The following is a 19,893-nucleotide window of genomic DNA, read 5'->3' as shown; positions in this document are numbered from 1 at the left end:
TTTGAACCTTCCCAATAGACACTAACCTTTGGTGTACCCCGAGATCTTCCAACATCCTGATGAACACCAATCCAGATACAGATTAAGTTATTTTGTGCATATTCTTGGACCTGAGTTGATTTCCTAATAAAGAAGTGTTAAAATAACTCATTCACATCTGGCCTGTGTTTGATCTCACTCGGTCTTGTGGCACAATTCAAGTTGATGTTTATTAATTTAATCTAAAACCATTCATTGTAATGGAGGGGGACATGATGTAAATATACCTCCCATGGGTTTGTTTTGCTTGAAGAGTTCTAATTACCCTTACTTGCCGCTACGAGAGAGGTCGAAAAATGGCCTAGGGTGTCGGGAACTAGTATATCTAAAAACAGTGGCAGAACCTCCTACGGAATATCACAAAAGGTTACAGAGACTTACAAATAAGACAGGTGCAACAAAGGTCTTTGTTCGGACTTTAATGGACCCCTGTTAAGAAAGATAAACTGTGCCTTTCAGAAACACAGCCAATTGCTGGAACTGTATACATGGAATCGAGGACTTGATGCACATGTTTCGGTCATGGAGCAGGCTAAAACCGTTCCAGATCGGTCCGACTACAAAAATCAGTCAAATACTAGTGAACACACTCAGCACATAGGGCCTCATTACGAGGTAGGTGGTAAGGGATTACCGGCACTGGTAAGGACGCCGGTGCCGGTAATCCCTTACCACCCTATTCCGAGGTCCCTTAGCGGGTCCCTTCCTTAACGCCTGGTTTTACCAGGTGTTAAGGACAGGACCCGTTAAGGGACTTCAGAGCTAATAACGGTACCGTAAATTGCGGTACCATTATTAGCTCCATCCCCATTCCCATTGAGCCCTATGGGGGCTCGAATGGGAATGGGGAATGGTTCCTGGAATGGGTATTTACCGGGTACTCCAAGGTTGGAATTACCCGGTAAGTCCCTATTTCGGGAACCCGGACCCGGTATGCGGTAAGGGGGTAGCCATGGTACTAATAGCACTATGGCTACCTCCTACCTCGTAATGAGGCCCATACTCATTACAGTGCTCATGGGGTCAGAGAACATGCCTGATAATCTTAACAACAATGCTGCACTATGTTCTCCTGAGAGCTGCCACAAAGGGAAAGAGAGAAGCCCTGTGAATCAGGAAGTATGCCCATCCCCCAAAAGTGGGTACATGGCTGGAGGACCTTGGTGGTCTGTCAACTAAGGACACCATCACTTTCACACAGAAGAGAAATATAGACGAATACCACAGTATATAGGGCCATCCTTTTTAGATTGTTAAGGTAACTAATGTGATAAAGAAACTCCCCTTGTTCATAGATTTCAGTGGATAGGTCACTTCCCCTCTCCCATCTCTCCCTCTGAGCTCCCCACTGCGAGTCTTTAATCCTCTACCCCTTCCCATGGCTTTTTCCGCACTAGTCAATTTTTATATAGCAATGGTGCATGCATTTTTCGCCTATATGGTAAAGCAATGAAAACATTTGTATTTTTTAAAAAGGGTGAGAGTTATGGTATGCCTGAGACTTGCAGTGTAGCATTAGCTGGGGTTCAGCTGCTCAGCAGCATGAAAAGCATGCTGTGTCAGGACCCAGTCTCAACGCTCCTGGTGCAGATTCTTTGCACGGCTCTCAGGAGTAGCCCGAGGCTTGATTAATCTAGCCACTGGTGTCTAATATTGTACAGGTCAATAGAAAATGTTGGTTGTACAACTTATTTTTCAAATGACTGGCACAGATAACACTGGTTATTACTTGATTGTGTAAGAGCGTTAACAAAAATATTGGACCATATTTCAAAACTCACCAGAATATTTTTCTCCTGCTGCTGGGATTAGTCCATATGTCTTTCCAGCCAAATAAATATCTTGTCCACCTAGAGTTACTGCATCTGCTTCCTGATCCTGAAATAAAAACAAATTTAATGTCTGGCTCAAAAGAAAGAATATTTTCAGAATGTTGATTGTCCTAATTGTATTAGATAAAAATTTAGAGACATTTATTTATTTAAAACTTTTATAGAATGCCCAAACCCTGGGGTATCACAGCGTTTGGTACAGTACATTGGAATAAAAACGTACATTTAATACGGAGCATCATTCACAAGTGCTTTTAACATCCTGCACGATTTTTCGTTTCTGATGGCTGCAGGCAGTGTACCAGAGTGTGGGTGCGGTAACCCCAAAGCTGACGCCTCTTGTCCTTTTGCTCTATGAGCGAGAGGTAACCAAGGAGATACTGGAGCTCGATCTTAGGGTAGCGCACCGAACATTTCTGGGAAAGACTTGTTGAGGAAAAACGGGCCTCTTTGTAGATGCACTTGTGGGCAAGAGGTAGGGTTCTGAAGTCAATACGTGCTTTGATTGGCAGCCAGTGAACCTTGCGTCTGGTTGCCAAGATGTGGTCCTATCGATTTAGATCAAGGATGGATCGCAGGGCTTTATTTTGCAATAGCTGAAGTTTAGCAAGATTAAGGTGAGGTGCCCATAAGGAGCACATTACAATAATTCAGGTTCAGGATCAGTGCTCATGCAAGCGTGAGGCAACTGCTTGGCGCCAAGAACTGTCTGCTCAGTGATATGAGCCTGGGTGTGTAGGCTGTGGTGGAAGATCATGCTTCAATATGCCGGATAATAGTCAGCTTCACTTCTAGGTGGACCCCCAGGGTTTTGACCTTTTTCAGGACTGGGATGGAGGTACCATCGATGAAGAGAGAAGTGAAGGAGGAATCAAGGGTTTTTAGCTGCAAGGGGAGCCCACAATGAGGAGCTTGGTTTTAGCGTCATTTAGGCAGAGGTTGTGCGTGGCCATCCAATTATTAATGATGCTGTACACCGTGTTGATTGTGATGGTGTCCTGGGCATAGTCACCTGTGATGGGGATTAATATTTGGGTGTCATCTGCAAAGTTACTGTAGATGATACCCAAGGAATCTAGGAGGTCGAATAGGCACTTAGTGTATCTATTGTAGAGTGTGGGTGAGAGGCAGGAGCCTCGTGGGATGCCGAGTGGAGTGAGGATGGAGTCGGCGGATGCCTCAACAATGAAAACTCTGGTGGTGTGTTTGCTGAGGAATGAGCATATCCAAGATGTGGCTTCAGGTGGGAAATGGAAATGCTGGCTCCGGTGTTGACAGAGAGTGTTGTGGTTGACTATGTCGAAAGCAGCAGAAAGGTCCAGGAGAAGAATGATGCCTAAGTTGCTAGAGTCATGAATATTATCCATTTGTATTTTCAAGTCCAAGACGACTGTTTCCATACTATGTTTAGGGCGGAAACCCTATTGCCTCATTCCAAGCATATGATTTTGCTTGAGAAATTGCTGGACTTGTGGTAAGCTACACGGTCAAGTATCTTGAGCAGGAAAGTGACTGAGGTAATGAGGTGGTAGTTGGCAGGAATTGATGGGTTGAGGGAAGGTTTTGTTAAGGAGAGGGGTACCCATGCTTATTTGATATTAGCAGGGATATCATTTGTTGATAAGGATGCATTAGCAAAGTTGGGAATGATGGATGACAAGGTCGGAGTGCAGAGCTTCACTTCGCGGGCAGGGAAAGAGTCACCTTTACAGTTTGAAGGTGTTAGCGAGTAAATGGTGGCTAGCACCTGTTCTTGCGTGACTTGGTTAGATTTGAATGGCACTAGGGGAAAGGAATTACATATGTAATTCTAAAAATGTAGTTCTTAATATGCACCTTGTTGATCAGTTGACATTTTAATACGTGCAGTGTTGCCAGCCCCCAATCCCGCCAAGGGATAGTTGGATTGTTTCACTGCAACTAAGTCCACCTGGGCAGTGGGTGTAAATCACCTGCCATCAATAGGAATTTTTTAAAATCTAGCAAGATACCCCCAAAACAAAACGCGAAACAGAAGAGTTTATTGATACCACTGATCGTTTGCCAATGATTTATCAATTTTAGACAACTGCCCCTCTCACATTGGTTCATCATAGAACATTGCCATGCAATTGTTAAAAACTACAACCTTGGCCTGGCCAGATGTCCTAAATATGTACCCTGTAGAATCACCCATTCATGTGAATCCCTGGAACTGCTATGCAATCAAGGTAAATGTTTACCAACATATAGGAGAATCTTAAGACCTGAATGTTCATAGATTATTTCAGCTATCCAGGAAAATTGTTTAATTGGGTGCCCGGCAGGGATTGGCATAGGGCAGGGATGTGATGAAGCAATCAGATGCTACCTGTCTCACATGCCCCCCCTCAATCTGTTATTCACTGCAATGACCCACTGCTGTGCCTGCACATACCTTTATACCAGCCCTTTGTTCAGGGCTGAATCAGATGCATTGTGGGGAACCATGTGCCTATAACGCATGCATATACACACTTGACAAAGAGGTAAGAGAAAATGCAACACAGTGGTATCAGTTAAATAGAACAATCTTGAAGACAATTATTGGAAAAGGGAATGTAGGGTAACTGTTTTTTTTCACTGACCAGCCTGCTGGTAAAGCAGCCATTTCTCATGAGTGTCAGAGGAGGGGCAACCTAGGAGCTTCATGTAATCACTAAAGACCCACGAGTAGGCCCAGAAAGTGAGGATCATTACCTAATGTGACATCACTCTACACACTGACACTACTCCCGAGTGAAGAACAATCTGACCAGAAAATGGATCCACCCAGCATGCTATGAAACATAATTCCAGAAACACTATGCTCTATGTTTGCTACTTATTCAGACAACTACCACCTTATGCTAAGGATAGGAGAGCCTAACAAAGACATTCCCTGCCAGATTATTGGGGTACAAGGTGGGGTGATGAAACAGGCTGGGTGTCAACACTTGCTACACGATGCTGCTCCTTGAGGAGGAGGTAGGGTGGCTACACTTTGATCTCCCTGTTTGACATCCGATTCACTTTCATACTCCGGTTATACCTTGCCCTGACACTTCTACAAGCATGGAAGCATACTCAATACTACCATAGGGGGCTGTCTCCCTTCTTTCTCGTCGAATCCTTTAACCATGGCAATATTTCTGTTCTCCATGTCCACATTAAACTCCTTAATAATCGATGTATGCAATCTAAATAGAACTTGCCTAAGCCTCCACCTTCCTTCCTCTACATCCTTTACCTGTCTACTCCTTTCTTCCCTCTCTTCATTTCTCTGCTGCCGTAAAAGCATTATTTCTTCCTCCTCTAGCCTCTTGACTTCTTCAATTTTTCCCGCTCCTGTGTCTCTACCACTCTTTGCAAAATATATTCTATTCTATCAGAAAAAGGCCTTACCTCCTCCTTCATTCTCAATCCTTTATCTGCTCTTCTAGCTGCCGGCATCATTCTCTCTCGTTCTTCCACCCTTAATCTGTCTGCTAACCTAGCACACGGGGGAGTTATTCCCTTTCCACTCTCCATTTTCAACCATTCTGCAGCCCAAACCATTTAAGGAGTTACCCTTTCACTTTCCTCAATGTGCCAATTTCTAGAAATCGTAGCTAATGGAGGCATTAGCAGTGCCTGTCTTGCAAGCGCTGGAGTGGACACTGGGGAAAATGGAGGCTCGAACTCAGGGTCTGTATACCTCTCTGCGGGTGATAAAGGATAGCACATGTATGCAAGCTGTGCCAAATGAATTCCTGCACCCTCCTTTTTCGGCCCCTCTTTTGAGATTTTAACATTGTGTCCCTTCCTGCCTCTTTCGTACATCCTCCATAGTTCTAAGATGTTCAGTCGCTTCTATTATTTCACGCCCTCCTGCCTCGCAGCTAGAAAAAGTATGCAGTTTTTTCAATATCCCGTATCATAGGTCCTATTGATTGGCCAAGAATTCAGCATTTTACCCTTAGTTTCCCACAGCCATTCCCGATGGTATTTTAGCATCTTTGCCTTCTAACCAGGAAGTACTTGACACAAATTATTCAGTGTAGTATCCATACTCCAACCCAATTTACCCAAATCGTTTCACAAAAAATAGAACTGAAACCGAACCTGCGGCACAGAAACATTTTCTCCCCAACAAATCCCTTTCTTTCCCCTTCCCAGTTTTTTATTCACTACCCACAATCACTCACTGTGCTCACTTTTACCGCAATCACTTCACTCACCTACTTGCTTTAATTCTACTTCTCACTCTTACACAAAAGACAGCATCTTATCAAAACAGACATGCTGGCTAATATTTCTGAGTTATCACCTCCACTTAAGCATAGAAGGAGTGAAATGCTTTTTCACTACAACGCCACTGCTCTTGCTCTCTTCATCACTAGTATGGTCTTCTCTGCTACAATACTCTCTATTCCTGACTATAGGACGTTCCTACTTCGACTAACCAAGAAAAGTGAGGTGTGGACTCTGTCACACAACCAACACAGAATGAAAGAGGCCAAGGGTATACTTCAGAAAGGTATATACGGGTGGATTTACCATAAGATGCCACCTCACCTCTAGGTGAGGGCTGCAGCCAACCAGACAAGCAAACTGAAGGGTATCAAGACAAACCTCACAATGGACGTGTAGGACGTGTAGGGTAGGATACTACCTCACACCTCTAAAATAACAAACTACATAAAAATGTGTTCAAAAGACTTACAATGTAAAACTGTTCACTCACTTCTTCAAAATATTTGCTCTCTCAATCCTGTAACCTCGACTAGCTCCACACACGCACTCCAATTTTACCCTTACCAAACCCCTTAAATTGAGAAAAATAAAACCTTTTTTACCCCTTTTTTCCCTCTTGCTTTACCCAGCAAAAGTGCGCTCACGTGAACCCGAAGTGCTCCAACATGGTGCTCCGTCAAGTCATCCTGCACGGCTGGACCATGGTACCATGCCTCTGGCGAACCAGCGGGTCCTTTAAGCAATATCGCACCTACAAACCTCTCTTTTTCACTGTGCATGGAAGACTTGTCCCCGCAGAGAGGTGCTTCAGCCGAGTTGTGCGGACAGCAAACCCCCAACGTCTCAAAAAGCCTGGGGTCCCTTTGGGGTCACCAAATGTATGGATGGGCCCCTAATTACCTTCACCCAAGCAGGCCCACCACTTAAGGAATGAGTGCACATTGCACTTTTGTACATAAAGCAAGTTTATTATACAATCATCCGGGGAGGAGCTAGATGATGCCGTAGAACCAAACTAACCTAAGTCCCAGCGAATCACTTAAGTTGACACATTATATATATTTTTGCAACAGTTAAAACACTCCAATATATTTTATTACAACCCACCCCCCACATGTGATTGGACAAAACCTATACAAAGAAATCCCATCTTTCGCCAATTCTTTCATTCTCATTGGCCATGTTTATCTTAACTATCTTCTTCAGATCGTATTCCTATCACACCCCTTTTTGGGATTTGTCTGTGGAAGGTCATGACATAATTGCACAATAAAACATTCATGTACAAACATAATTCATTACTAGTAACAACAATCCTGATCCCTTTAACGTAAATGTAATTGCACATGGTTTGCATGGATACTCCGACAACACGAGGAAAGCAGAAAAAAAAGTTCCCTTTGAACTGGCGATAACCAGCTCATCCACCTCAACTTTTACTGGCATCCCCGAACATTCTGAGAATACAAGCTAAACTCCTAGGTATCGATCACTTTAGCCCGAAGCGTTACTTAACCCAATATTTATTGCTGGTCAAAACAAATGGCCAGGTCCCTCTGTAAAACTTCAATGCACTTAAAGAAACTACATCTGCCTCCTGCAGAACTACCAAGCCATAAACATTGTATCCTGTTCAACAGCTGACCATCTGCCTGGTTCATCATTGTTCCTTGCCCAGCCCTCAGTGCTGCAGAACTAGATTTTCCCAGCCACTTGAAATTCACAGCAAAAAGTGCTGGCTGCAGAGTCTAAAGGAATTTTAAAAAAGCCGTATACATACAGATTTACAAATTCCCTTTATATGTTTCTCAATGTGCATGCATGTTTAATAAATATGATCCCTCCCAGGCCCCCCTTCCATGCATGTGTGTTATGAAGCTCCTCGTTGCCTGCTTCTGGGCATTTCGGTGCACACCATATTTGAATCGCTTTTATATTTCAGTTGGCGGTTTTAGCATTTTAACATTCTATGCACGTGCAAATCTAATATGTATCAATTTAAACAAAAAGTAACACTAAATATATTCCATTCACAATTAACTACACTAGATGCACATGAAATTGCAACATCGCGCCCAGTTCGCTACACCCCAATCACATATATGGCGCACACAAGACGAACCCCTCTTCATCCTGGGGGCATTTCCTGACCCCCCCAACAAATCCAGCATGCGACATTGGGCTGCAATCAAGCGTTGCCGATGCTGAGGAACAGTCGCAACCTATCCACCAGAGGGTTTGTACAAATGATTGCAGAAGAGAAGCTGCATTTACCTGTGCTGCGATACTCCAGTAAATAATGATGATCCAACAAATACTCATAGAAAAAAACTTTTAATCGGACAACTTGCCCCACACGTTTTGAATTAATGTGCTTTGTCAAGGCCATTTTAAGTGTGTCACCAGTAAGGCCTGCTTCTGAAATGGGCCATTGAACATTCTCTTTCAATGCTTGGTGGAATTACTCATAGGCTTACTTGGGCACAAAGTCTAAGAGTAAAACCACAAAGTATACTAAGGGGCAACTAGTAAATTGCTACACCTACCATACCAACTTGCACACCTAGCAGCTCACAGTAGATTTTAGTTGACGCAGCAAACTCCATACCTGTGGAGCATAATAAAGGAAGATAAAACCAACTGTAAGCCATGTTCCTGATGAAGTTTATCACTAATACAATATTAGGTCATCCAACTCCTTCAGTCACAGTGGAGAAATCACCTGAGAACAAAGTTCTTGTCAGTGTTTTAACACACTCTGCCACACCTCCCACACAAAGGCCACTCCTGAGGCTGTTCCTTCAGCCACCCTCATTTATCTCTTGAGTTTATACAGCAGTGGTTGTGCGATAGTCAGCTTTAATAAAATTATGGAAATGGAGAGCTCGTACTTTTTCACAGAATGGGTAAATCTATCCACACTGATTTAAAAGACCAATCTTTATAAGAACAGTCCCTGCAATTAACATCCATCCTAAAGAATATGAGGCTTATTCTGGACTAAGGCACATACTTTTATGATCAGGAGCTGATGGGAATTAAACATTGATTTCTCCCATGGCACAAGTTATTGCCTTTGCTGCCACCAAAGCTTATAGCCACTCTAAGGTGGTCAGTAGTTAACTCGAGACAAGATAAGTGCAGTACCCTAGAGTCAGCAATACTGGCTAAACCTGTCTCTAAACGCCATTGGGCTCAGGATGTAGATTTGCTGCTTATTGGGGACATGTAAAAGAGGGACTATATGTAAGAAGTCAGGAGAGAATGTTACCGGCTCTCAGTATTCAAAAGAATGGCACTTGCAGTAGCCTGTCTAATTTGTTTAATTACCTTTGCATCCCGCCACCACCACTACACCAGCAGGAAAAGATCACTCCATATTCATCACCACAAGTCCTGTGAGCTAATACATTAAATTTACCAAATATTAACAGATGCGCCATTTCAATTAAAGGTTGTAGATCCTTCTCAGATGAAAGTTTGGAACGCCTTCCGCATACAATTCTATTGTACCACCACCATCACCAAATTCTGGAAAATTTTAAAAGGATTCCTCTTTTACACTAAAGGTTGTGTCACCCTTTGGAATGAGCTTTCATAGTGTACAGGTCCCAACAGGCTTTAAGGCAGCACCTTAAGACCTTGGGCCTCAATATGTATTGGGGGTAAAATACCTGATATATTCAGTCATTAATATTAATGCATGTGTTAACACGAGGATCATTGTTGGAATATGTGTTTTCCTCCATATATGCAGTAATGGTAAATAGCGGATACAATAAAATCTCGAAACTACATGCAGTGTTAGCAGAAACCGGCCTCTGCGTGCGCAAATAGCATTTTCAGATTGGTAATGGTAATACCACACTAGAGCAATATAATGCCATGCTGCAGCCATTACTGGAAAGTCAATCCAGCTCCCCATGTAGTGGCATTTCAGCCACAAAAGCACAGAAACCCATGTAGGAGAGTCTCATTGGCAAAGGTGGTGACGGCACCAGTGCAAGAATAAATTCTCAGAGCAGGAGCTCACTGTCCTCGCAGATAAGGTGGTGAAGGAAGCACTTAGGCTGGTAGTTCACCTCATGGCCAAAACCACCACACGCAGACAGGGCCTGCTGTGAGGCAGAATGCAGGGCCGAGTCGTTCCAGTGTCCCCCTTTCCCGGCACCACCAAAGAGGTCAACAACAGGTGAGATGACCACACTCGTCTGCTGCGCACCCTAATGGCACAGCATTTACAGGAGTGTAAAGCCACAGGAGGGGGCATTGGGACTGAACTGGTCATGCGCCCCTAGGAGGAGAAGGCTGCCATCATCCTCGACCTCACCAGCTGCAGAGGATTAGAGATGCTGAGATCAGAGCAGGATCACGGCAGCTGATGCAGACGGCAAACGCTAACAAGCACCCGGAGTAGATATTAAGTGCCTGTAAAGTGCTAATCTGATGACGCCATGACACTGGGGAAGGCACATGTTGCAGTTCTTATATTCCCACCCACATATGTCTAACCAGTGCCATAACTATTCAATGGTAGCTGACCATGAGTAAAAAATCAGACACAATTACTACTTCATGTTTCTCCATCAACATGGCCTCATCTTGCCACATAAGCCAACAATGGCAAAGTATAACAGTGCTGTCACCACAAAGGTACACAAGTAAGTGCATGCCTGGTAGAAGGCTGACACACAGCCAATCAACTGGAAACTGCTTCAAATAACACACAACAGTACTAACATATGAAAACATACACATCTCACAATGGACCATTAAAGGCCACACACATACCAAAATGAAAAGGCACCCATCTACCACGCGGCATAGCACTGGTTAAACAACAGAACACAATGTAAGATGAAAACATCACATCAATGGGGAATAGTGTAGTGACATCCTCTGCCTCACCCTTGGGGTGCGTATATGAGGGGAAACTCAGGGGCTGGGAAAGATCCCCAGGTCTCTCCCACAGCAGTGTCGGCAAAGGACCATGGTTCATCAAAACCAATGTCTTGTCAGTATTTTTTTTTAACTTCAATTTATTTTATCCCAATAAAATACATAAGTATTTATTGGGGTATAGCACATAGCTCCTTCAAACTAAGGGATGATGTCATCTCTCCCTTACCGAAAAAAAAATCTTAGGGGTAACCTTGGATTCGACTTTGAGTATGAAGGCTCATGTTCCTACGGTAGTGGCGGGAGTAGCGTATTATGTTAAGCTATTCTCTCACCTGAGGCCTATGATATCTCAGGAATGCGCCAAGACTATTGCAAGGGCAATAATTGGGGCAAAGTTGGACTATTGCTGCAGTCTTCTGGTAGGCATTAGTCAACGTGAATTAAGCAGATTGCAGATCGCTCAGAACTGGGCGGTCAGAGTAGTTCTCAGACTTCCCAAGTGTAGTCGCATAACAGAGGCTAGGAGATCTCTTCACTGGCTTCCGATAGAAGCCCGGATAGCCTTCAGAGTGCTGGTAATCACTTTTAAGTGTAGGCTACAAGTTATGCCCATATACCTACAAAGTCACATAAAAGAGAAATGCAACCAGCGATCCCTCAGATCCGGAACACATAACCTGATTGTGCAGCCTGGAAGCAGGACTGCAAAGGCAGAAAATGGGGCTTTCAACGTCAGGGCTCATTTTCTGTGGAATAAACTTCCAGTCAGACTAAGGAATTTGAACTCTTTGCAACTCTTTAAGAAAGAACTTAAAACCCATCTCTTCGCTTAATTTCCTCATAAAAAATAAGAGACTCCTCGTTATGACCCCTCTCTCTACCATTACTTCAATGTTCTAATATCACTTGCGATTTGATATCTAGGGTTGACCGAGCTGTACATACTTTGGCTGTCCCCATATGCCTCTTTCCCTCCCATCTCTGGTTGGAAGATGTGCCTTTTTGTCCCACTGTTGTATATTACCTGTCCTTGTCTTGTCTGCGCCTTTATGCCTGAGGACCTATAGTGCGCATTACAAATGTAATGTAATGTAATGTAATAACAACGCTGTACATTTGGCGAGTGACAAATTCAATACATTACAATGTTCATCACGTAAAAGATAAATACCATATTTCATACTACATTAGTCATTTTACAATATCATTGTGCAACAATAATTCCCCTTGACTCAAGTTCATTACAGAATATTAATCTTTTATCACACCTTCAACATCACTCCACAGGTTTTATACACATATTAAAACGCAAACTTTCACATATATTACATGCCAGACATCACACACACCTATATATGCAACTATTGTCTATTGTTATTAGATTACATCTTGCTCATGTTAAATCGGGTGAAATGGAATTACTATTTTTGATTCTCACAGCGTGTTTTAATAATCATATTATCATCTATGCAGATGATTGAAGGATGCCATATAGCTGAATAAAAGATCTTGCTTACGCATCTTCTTATACACTCTCAAACCCCAATAATATCCAAAAATTGTTAATCCAGTCTTCTTATATGTGGTTTTTGCTTTGTTATCCAATTCTTTAAAATTGTCTTCTTTGCCACAACCAAAGCTGTCTGCCAGAAAAGGAGACCACAGTGTGCTTTTTTAAAATCTACACCAAAGAATTGCTTAAAAGATCGGATCCATGGTTCCCCAGAGCAAGTCGAGTTCCCCTCAAGCTAAGAGCAGGCTGTGAGCAGCAACCTGGACTCTCCACAAACAGCGCTAGCCTGGTGTGCAAACTTCCAAGTGTGCCCGTGGGAGTGCATGCCTGCAATGAGAAAACCAAGTAGGTGGATCGTTCTCTTGTAGGTTCAGTCTGTCCACGATGAAAGGAGAAAGGTCCTTTTAGAGGATTTAATTGAGAATTATGTGCAGTGTATTTCGTGCTCACGGTCCAAATCACTCACATGTGCAGGTACTTGATTCTGTACTGATCATGGGGGTGGATGTAGAGCCCAATATACAGTCAGAAGTGTCACCCACCGGCTAGTGTGGGTGTTTGGAAGAGTGCAGCAGTAAGCATGAGTGTTGGGGCACAACTAGAGGTGCAGGAAACACTGACGGCGAAGGAAAGGTTAATTGTGAGTGAGAACTGGAATGAACAAGAGCATTTTAACATAGAGGTGGTGCTGAGTCAAGAGAGGTTGAAGGTGAGGGGGAGAGAAGTCAACAGGAGTGGGAAAGCAGACAAGCAGCAGAAACTTTGAAAGAAGAGGTGGCAGAAACAAATATTGGTGGGGAGAAGATGAAGAGTGACATCTTAAGAGAAGGGTTGATAAATTGGAAAGGAGAGGGTGATGGAATGAAACAGCTGGCATGGGGGAGTAGTAGAGAGTAGGGTGTACTGTAGTGGGGAGAGTGGTAGAGAGAAAGGAGAGTAGTAAGTGCAGAGGAACATTGGAGAGGTAGAGAGAGGTACAGAAGGAGAAGATTGGGAGGATTAAGTCCAGCCTCCTTAGATCCAAGAGAAAGCTGAGTCATGAAAGCTTAATATTCGATTTATCTTCGATTAATCCCGTGGCTTTCATGATTCAAGAATTGAATAAGGGACTTTCTTTAATCTAAGTCAAAAGACTCCCAGTTGTTATAATTGCAACAACAAAACATGAGAGTGTGAATTCGGATGCATAACCATTGCCAGCATGGCTCAGAGGACGAGTGTATCATCAGATATCACAGCACGTGATGACATCACAGTGACCTCTAAATTAAGAGGCCATTTTGTTTTTCACACGTGGACTGGTGGCATGCAACTCTAGACGCTACCCTAAAGACACTCTTTTTGTATAAGGACATTCTTTATACAGAATAAGGTGATGGATTTTATGCCTTCTTTCAACTCTCTATATAGCTCTCATAAATGTGGGAATTCGTGTACTATCAGTGGGGTATTCTACAGATTTTGATTTTTTGTTATTAATCTCTGCATCACTCCATGTATAATGAGTATCTATAGTATGAGATTTCTTCACAAAAATGACCTTGATATTTTTAACTAATTCAAATGTATTGCTTGTGCAGCAAAGCACAGTGAATTTATCAGAATCAAGAAATAGGCATTGGTTAAAGGTTAAAGCTATCAAAGGTTATCCTCATTGCTAAAACAAAAGAATATCATTGTTCTTTTATAATTGATTCATATTTAGATAATTATTTCTCTTTTTTGTATTATGACCTTAGGTTTAATAGAAATAAGCACTATTTCTGTTGTTGGTTTTACACATACGACCATTCCTCCTGATGAGCAATTATAATGATGAAACAAGTGGAGAGGAGGCACTAACAAAAATTTAGAGAGGATGTACCAATTGAAACTAAGAGAGAATGTACCAATTAACAGATAATCAAAGAAGATGCACCAATATTAATGAAAATTATGTACCAATGGAAACCAAATCAATACGGATGAGGATGCATTCATTTAAGACAATAGGTTGCACTATTTGTAACCAAATCAATGAGAATGAATTATAAATGATGTAGCAATTCAAATAAAAGCAATGAAGATAAATAAAGAAGACTAAGAGGTCCACAAATATAGGCTCAATGTGGGTGAACTAAGGAGACTACATTATTTTTCTCCAATTGAAAATTAAAATAAGAAAGATTTTGATTTATGTTCTAACAATTTATGATCAGGTGAAACACATTCTTTCTAGAAAATTACTTATTGATTTATACCGACCTATATTTTCTTTACTGTACTAACACATAATATGTGTGAGTAAATAAAATATTTTTGCGAGATCTTAAAGTGCAAGAATATTTTCTTTTCTCCATCAAAATATTATTTGGGACTGTACAGATGTGGTCAATAGGAAATAACATGCAGCTATAGATCATTTTGTATCTAATAGTTAAAGCATTTCTGGTTTACCATCGTCTGCCACATGTTAATAATTAAATCTCCAAAATCATGATAAAAAGTCAAACTTCTCTGGGTGTGTATACGTTGCTGACAGTCAAACTAAACATTCACATTCTTTAACTCCTAGGCCTACAAGAGGGTTCAAATGTGTAAATACTGGAGTGGGGTATGTACATTTCTGCCCACTACATAGTTGAGGTAGAGGCACAGAGCACATCAGTCAAGGCTCTCAATTGGTAACGTTGGGTGAGCAGTCAGGCTGAGACTCAAGGGAGGTGATGCTGGCTAGTTCTTAGGTACAGTGAATCCCCAAGCTCCCCACAATGGAATGTCCACCCACTATGTTAGGTGATAGCACAGTCTTTTTATTACTACCATAAAGGATAACAAGTCTGGTAGGTATATACTAATAAATAATATTTACTTTGTACTAGAAATCTAAACAGGTCATTCAACTTAATATATACAGTTCTGTGTGGTACCACTGTTACCTTTAAATTCATTTGTAATGCACCAACTGCTAACAGTTATTAAATATCATTTAAATTACTAGGCAAGGGTTAACTTCATAAAACATCACTGTAGAAAGACAGGTTATACTTAGAACATAGGCAGAATATTTTCTTTAGGATAGAAATGCAATACTGTGTGAGGATCCCGCCACCTGGGCAACCTGTAAGGAAACATTAAGGTGTACTTTATGTTATATATTACAGCCCAGTCCAACTATGTTCATTAATAGTCTGCTTCTCTTTCTAGAGATCCTACTTCTACAAAGTACCAGGGAAGCCACATGAGAACAGGATCCCAGACGAATCTGGGACCCCTGGATGAATCCAATAACTTTGGTGTCTTGGCTGGTGAAGTGGTGGAGTTTCTTGTGATGCAACCCCTCGAGGATATATCCCCCTTGGAAGGAGTCTATGGAATGTCGGTGTCGAGAACAAGAAGGGGACCAAGCAGTGTCGGAAAGGCAGCAATGCAGGTGTTTCACTGTGGTGTCCGAATTTGGGTTGTTATGCCGGCTGTGGATGCCCCACAAAGGTGAAACTTGCTGTGGATCTTGACAAGGCCTGGCCGAAGAAGATACAGTCCTTGATGGCCATGGATTACTTTCAGTGGCTACAGGGGCAGTGGCAGAAGTAGGTGTTGGGTTTTGGGATTTCACATTTCACTGCCTTTTGGTTCTTCAGTGTTTCACCCGAAACACGCACTTCAGGATGGCATCTGACAACCTGCACATGACCATTGGACTGGCCTGTGGACACTCACCAAGCCTGGACCGTCCGGGCGTCTTCGGACTTTGGTCACGGGAAGCCCACTGGCAGACACTCATCTACAGACAGCAAACCTGGATCTTCTCCAGCATGGAAAAGTGGATGCATGTCATGGCAGTAGTGCCCCTCAAAGATTTCCTCAGATGGTTTGAACTTTGGCAGCTCCGGGTGTCAGGCAGCACTATGCCAGGGTACCCAGTCTTCTGGGTGATACTCAGCAACTTGAATTCCACCGGTCAGGAACACTCCTCTGGTCCCTGGGTGACAAAGATGGACTTCTTGGCTTCAAGATATCCAGGCACATCTCTTCTGGACCCACTAAGATCCCTTCTCTGGACGGTAGAAACACAGGACTGGCTTCCAGGACACTCCGGGTGAAGAGCAGCAGTTGCACAATATTCCCTCATAGCTACAGGAAGAGGTTGCCTATCAATGTCCTCTCTGGTTCAGTCCTTGAATACGCACTGCAGCTTTCTGATGAGATAAAGAGATGCAGCTGCAGACTTCTTCCTGCAGCTGGATTCCAGGATGCAAACCTAAGATGATTTCAGCTTCTGCTTCAAGTTTCTAGTTTGCTTCTGACAAGGAGGTGATTGTGATCTCCCCTGTTATACATAACACTCATCATTCACTTAGGCTGTGTCAGGCTCAGCCGGCCAATCACATACAAGCACATTCATGCAGGCAGCAGCCAGTTAGGCTCACAGGCATTCAGGCCATTCACCAGAAACCAAACACAGACAAAACAGGATGTGGATTGGAGGCTACTCCCCAGCCTTTCAGTGCCCAACACTGCATTCATTCCATTTGCAGTAAGGTCTGGCTCAGACATTGTGTCACATAACCTAAACCAGACAACCACAACACAGAATGCATATTGGCTACTCACTCCATTCATGCAGGCTCCACACCAAGGGTGTACCGAAAACAAGCTGTCCCTGAGAAGGCTCCAGCCAGTCTGACAGGAGGCACCCCCAGACCCATATATGTTCCTTCCGGTTTATAGTGATTTTTTCGAATGACATTTTTTTGAATGCCATTATCTTGAAAACATTTCGTTGAAAAAAAAAAAATTGAATGTTTTACTTTTTAATGGGGGGGATCCCCCCCAACCCTTGTTTTTTTAACACTTTTGTTTTACTTACAAAACCCAAAAAAAGTATTAAATAAAAAAATAATATATCCCAAAAAATTTATTTTGACGAAATGTTTTCGAAAAAATGACCGGATCCCGGTCCTTCCACCCAACAGCCATTCAGGAGAGGGGAAGAGAGCCAGGGCTTCTCAGGACTTTAGGAAACAAGGGGGAAAGGCAAAGGAAACCCAGAGGCAACCAGTCGCCATCTTGCCTTTGTGTAAGAATCAATGGATTCCTATGGTAGGTCGTAGGTATCGCAAAAATGAAGGATACCCATAGTCGCTGTCAAGTCAGCATGTGGCTGCCACTAGCCCATACCGTGCTCTGTGGGAAACACACATGGGCCCAAAACCTACAATAGGGGTACAAGGACATACTGCTACCCCTGGGTGCCCAAAGGTTATCCCATGGGTACTGTACACCAAAAGGTAAAAATTCAAATCTGCACTGCCAGGGGTCCAAACTGGACTCCTGTGCAGAACAACCCCCAGAAAGCACCAACAGAGAGCGGTAGGACAAGGAGGCCCTGTCCCTCCAAAAGCATTTCCAGCATCACAAAATGACGCCCGTAGCACATGGTGCCATCCATCAAAACAATGTATCCATGAATGAGAAGATTGGCTAGGTTTACAGAGTGTGTTCAATGCAAAAAGAGAAAATCAAGCAACAGTAAGAAAGTATAACAATTTGAAGCCACTACGATGGAATAATTCAAACCTGAGAGGTGAAGAATATGAATTATAAATACATCAGCGTTCAAAGACAATTGATTACCTGTTTCTCTACATTTAAAGGGACCATCAGTTGCCTGAACCCTTTGGGTACATGGTAGCCAGCAATCTAGTATATCTACTTTACATAACATCTTTTCTACATGTGCATTCTTTATTTAGCAAAATAAGTACCAGTGCCAATTGTTTTAAAGCCTTTAGAGGTAGTAGAATGGTTTGTGACCCGAGTCACCTCTGCAATTCCCTTTGTTTGTGCCTTTGATTACATTTTCGATGTGTGTGTATAATGGTTTTTATATTCATGAGGCTCACCTGGATCATTTTCATACATTGTTCTTTTGTTGAAGCAGAAACGCACTGGACAGATGGGGTCCAGCTCATGTTTTTAAATCCAACGGCCATCTTGCTGCACTTCCATATCTCTGAAGTTGAAAACGTGCACCAGCGCAGGCTCTCAGGCAAACCTCGATTGCAAAAATAAACCATATATGTTAAACCATCCGCAGCACCATCACATTCATTTAACCAGTCAAGGCATGCAATCTCAATGCTTGCATAAAATACATAGGACACCAAATGTAATTGGTTGATTAACTTCCTCTTAAATTACTCTAAGTGGAAATGTCCAATGAACCTCCCATTGGGCACTCTTAGTTAGAATAGCATTGTGAATAATGTATTAAAAAATGGTTTTGACATACTGAACTTCAACTCAAATAAATATTAAAATATATTTTTCTCTCCTTAAAAACAAACAATCTGTAGATGTTGCTTTTTACTTAACATTTTTGATCATCAAACTGTTTTAGGGATGGAATTCCTTTCGCGTGCATGTTTTGCTAGATCAGTCTTAATTTTAAGGTTAGAAATTCTGGTTTGAGTTTAATGTTCTGTTTATTTCAATAATGCAAAGTCAACTCTAGTATAGGTGCCACGTGTGAATTTGATGTCAAAATCTATGAAAAACTCTCCACTGACATTGCTGTTTAATCTGCAGTCACAAGTTGGAATCCCAGCAGCCTTTCATCCATCTGGGGTTGATAGATTTGGTACCATTAAACTGCATAGTAATAGCAACAATTATTGCAGCCTTTTAAGTGGCTGGAATTTGGTGTGATGCGCCATTAAAAAATGTGATGTTAGTAGGTGGTCTTTGTAAGTCCCACTAGGGGGCCCTTATGGTCTCTTGGTACTACATGGCAGGCCAAGCACACAAAGAAATTAACTAGAGAATTTATTTGAAAACAGTAATGCTTTAATATGAAAAAAAGAAGATAGCTAATAGATGTTTATAAATAATTAGGTGAGTTAATTAAACAGGGATTATACTACATATGTATAATATTACACGGCCTGCGGTAGCGGGCGAGTAGTTATGGTTAAGTTGCTCAACTCATAGTAAGAGCACTTTTTGGGTGGCTTATAACTGCACTACCTGTGTGCGAATCCTCACCAAACATTGCAGAAAATGTATATGGCCCACCCTGAATGTTTTTGCCTAGTTTGGTGAGGTTTCCTTAAGGGGGGGGGGCAAAGTTGTAAGTGGGGTCTCAAAAAATCTTTGCTCACGCAAACACCCCAAACCGCTGAGGGGTGATGAGGATGGGATGGAATATGGCTGCAAGAAGCAAAAAACAGGCGGTTTTTCAGCGCGAAAGTCTGCGAGCAGTTCGGATGTTCACAAACAGTCCTGTGACGTTCGTGGACACCTCTTCATTACAGGGTTGGTGAAAAGCAGTTTTTTGATGGCTTATAACTTTGGCGCCACTTAATGAAACTGCATGGAATTCTGCAATTACTT

The 19,893-nt window shown here is 42.4% G+C and overlaps 1 protein-coding gene across 1 annotated transcript in view; it reads right to left on the bottom strand.

Moving 5' to 3' along the window:
• MELTF (melanotransferrin) overlaps positions 1–19,893 on the bottom strand; it is a 421,114-nt gene that overhangs the window by 106,923 nt on the left and 294,298 nt on the right. Inside the window, exons 9-10 of the mRNA XM_069618617.1 lie at positions 18,405–18,556; positions 1,821–1,917 (exon numbers count right to left, since the gene is read on the bottom strand). Coding sequence (XP_069474718.1) covers positions 1,821–1,917; positions 18,405–18,556 — 249 coding nt within the window. The remainder of the gene's footprint in view (positions 1–1,820; positions 1,918–18,404; positions 18,557–19,893) is intronic.

The sequence above is a fragment of the Ambystoma mexicanum genome, chromosome 10, assembly GCF_040938575.1.
Source record: "Ambystoma mexicanum isolate Mex_15411 chromosome 10, UKY_AmexF1_1, whole genome shotgun sequence".
In the NCBI taxonomy this organism is placed as follows: Eukaryota; Metazoa; Chordata; class Amphibia; order Caudata; family Ambystomatidae; genus Ambystoma; species Ambystoma mexicanum.
This window is presented reverse-complemented; position numbering and strand designations above follow the sequence as displayed.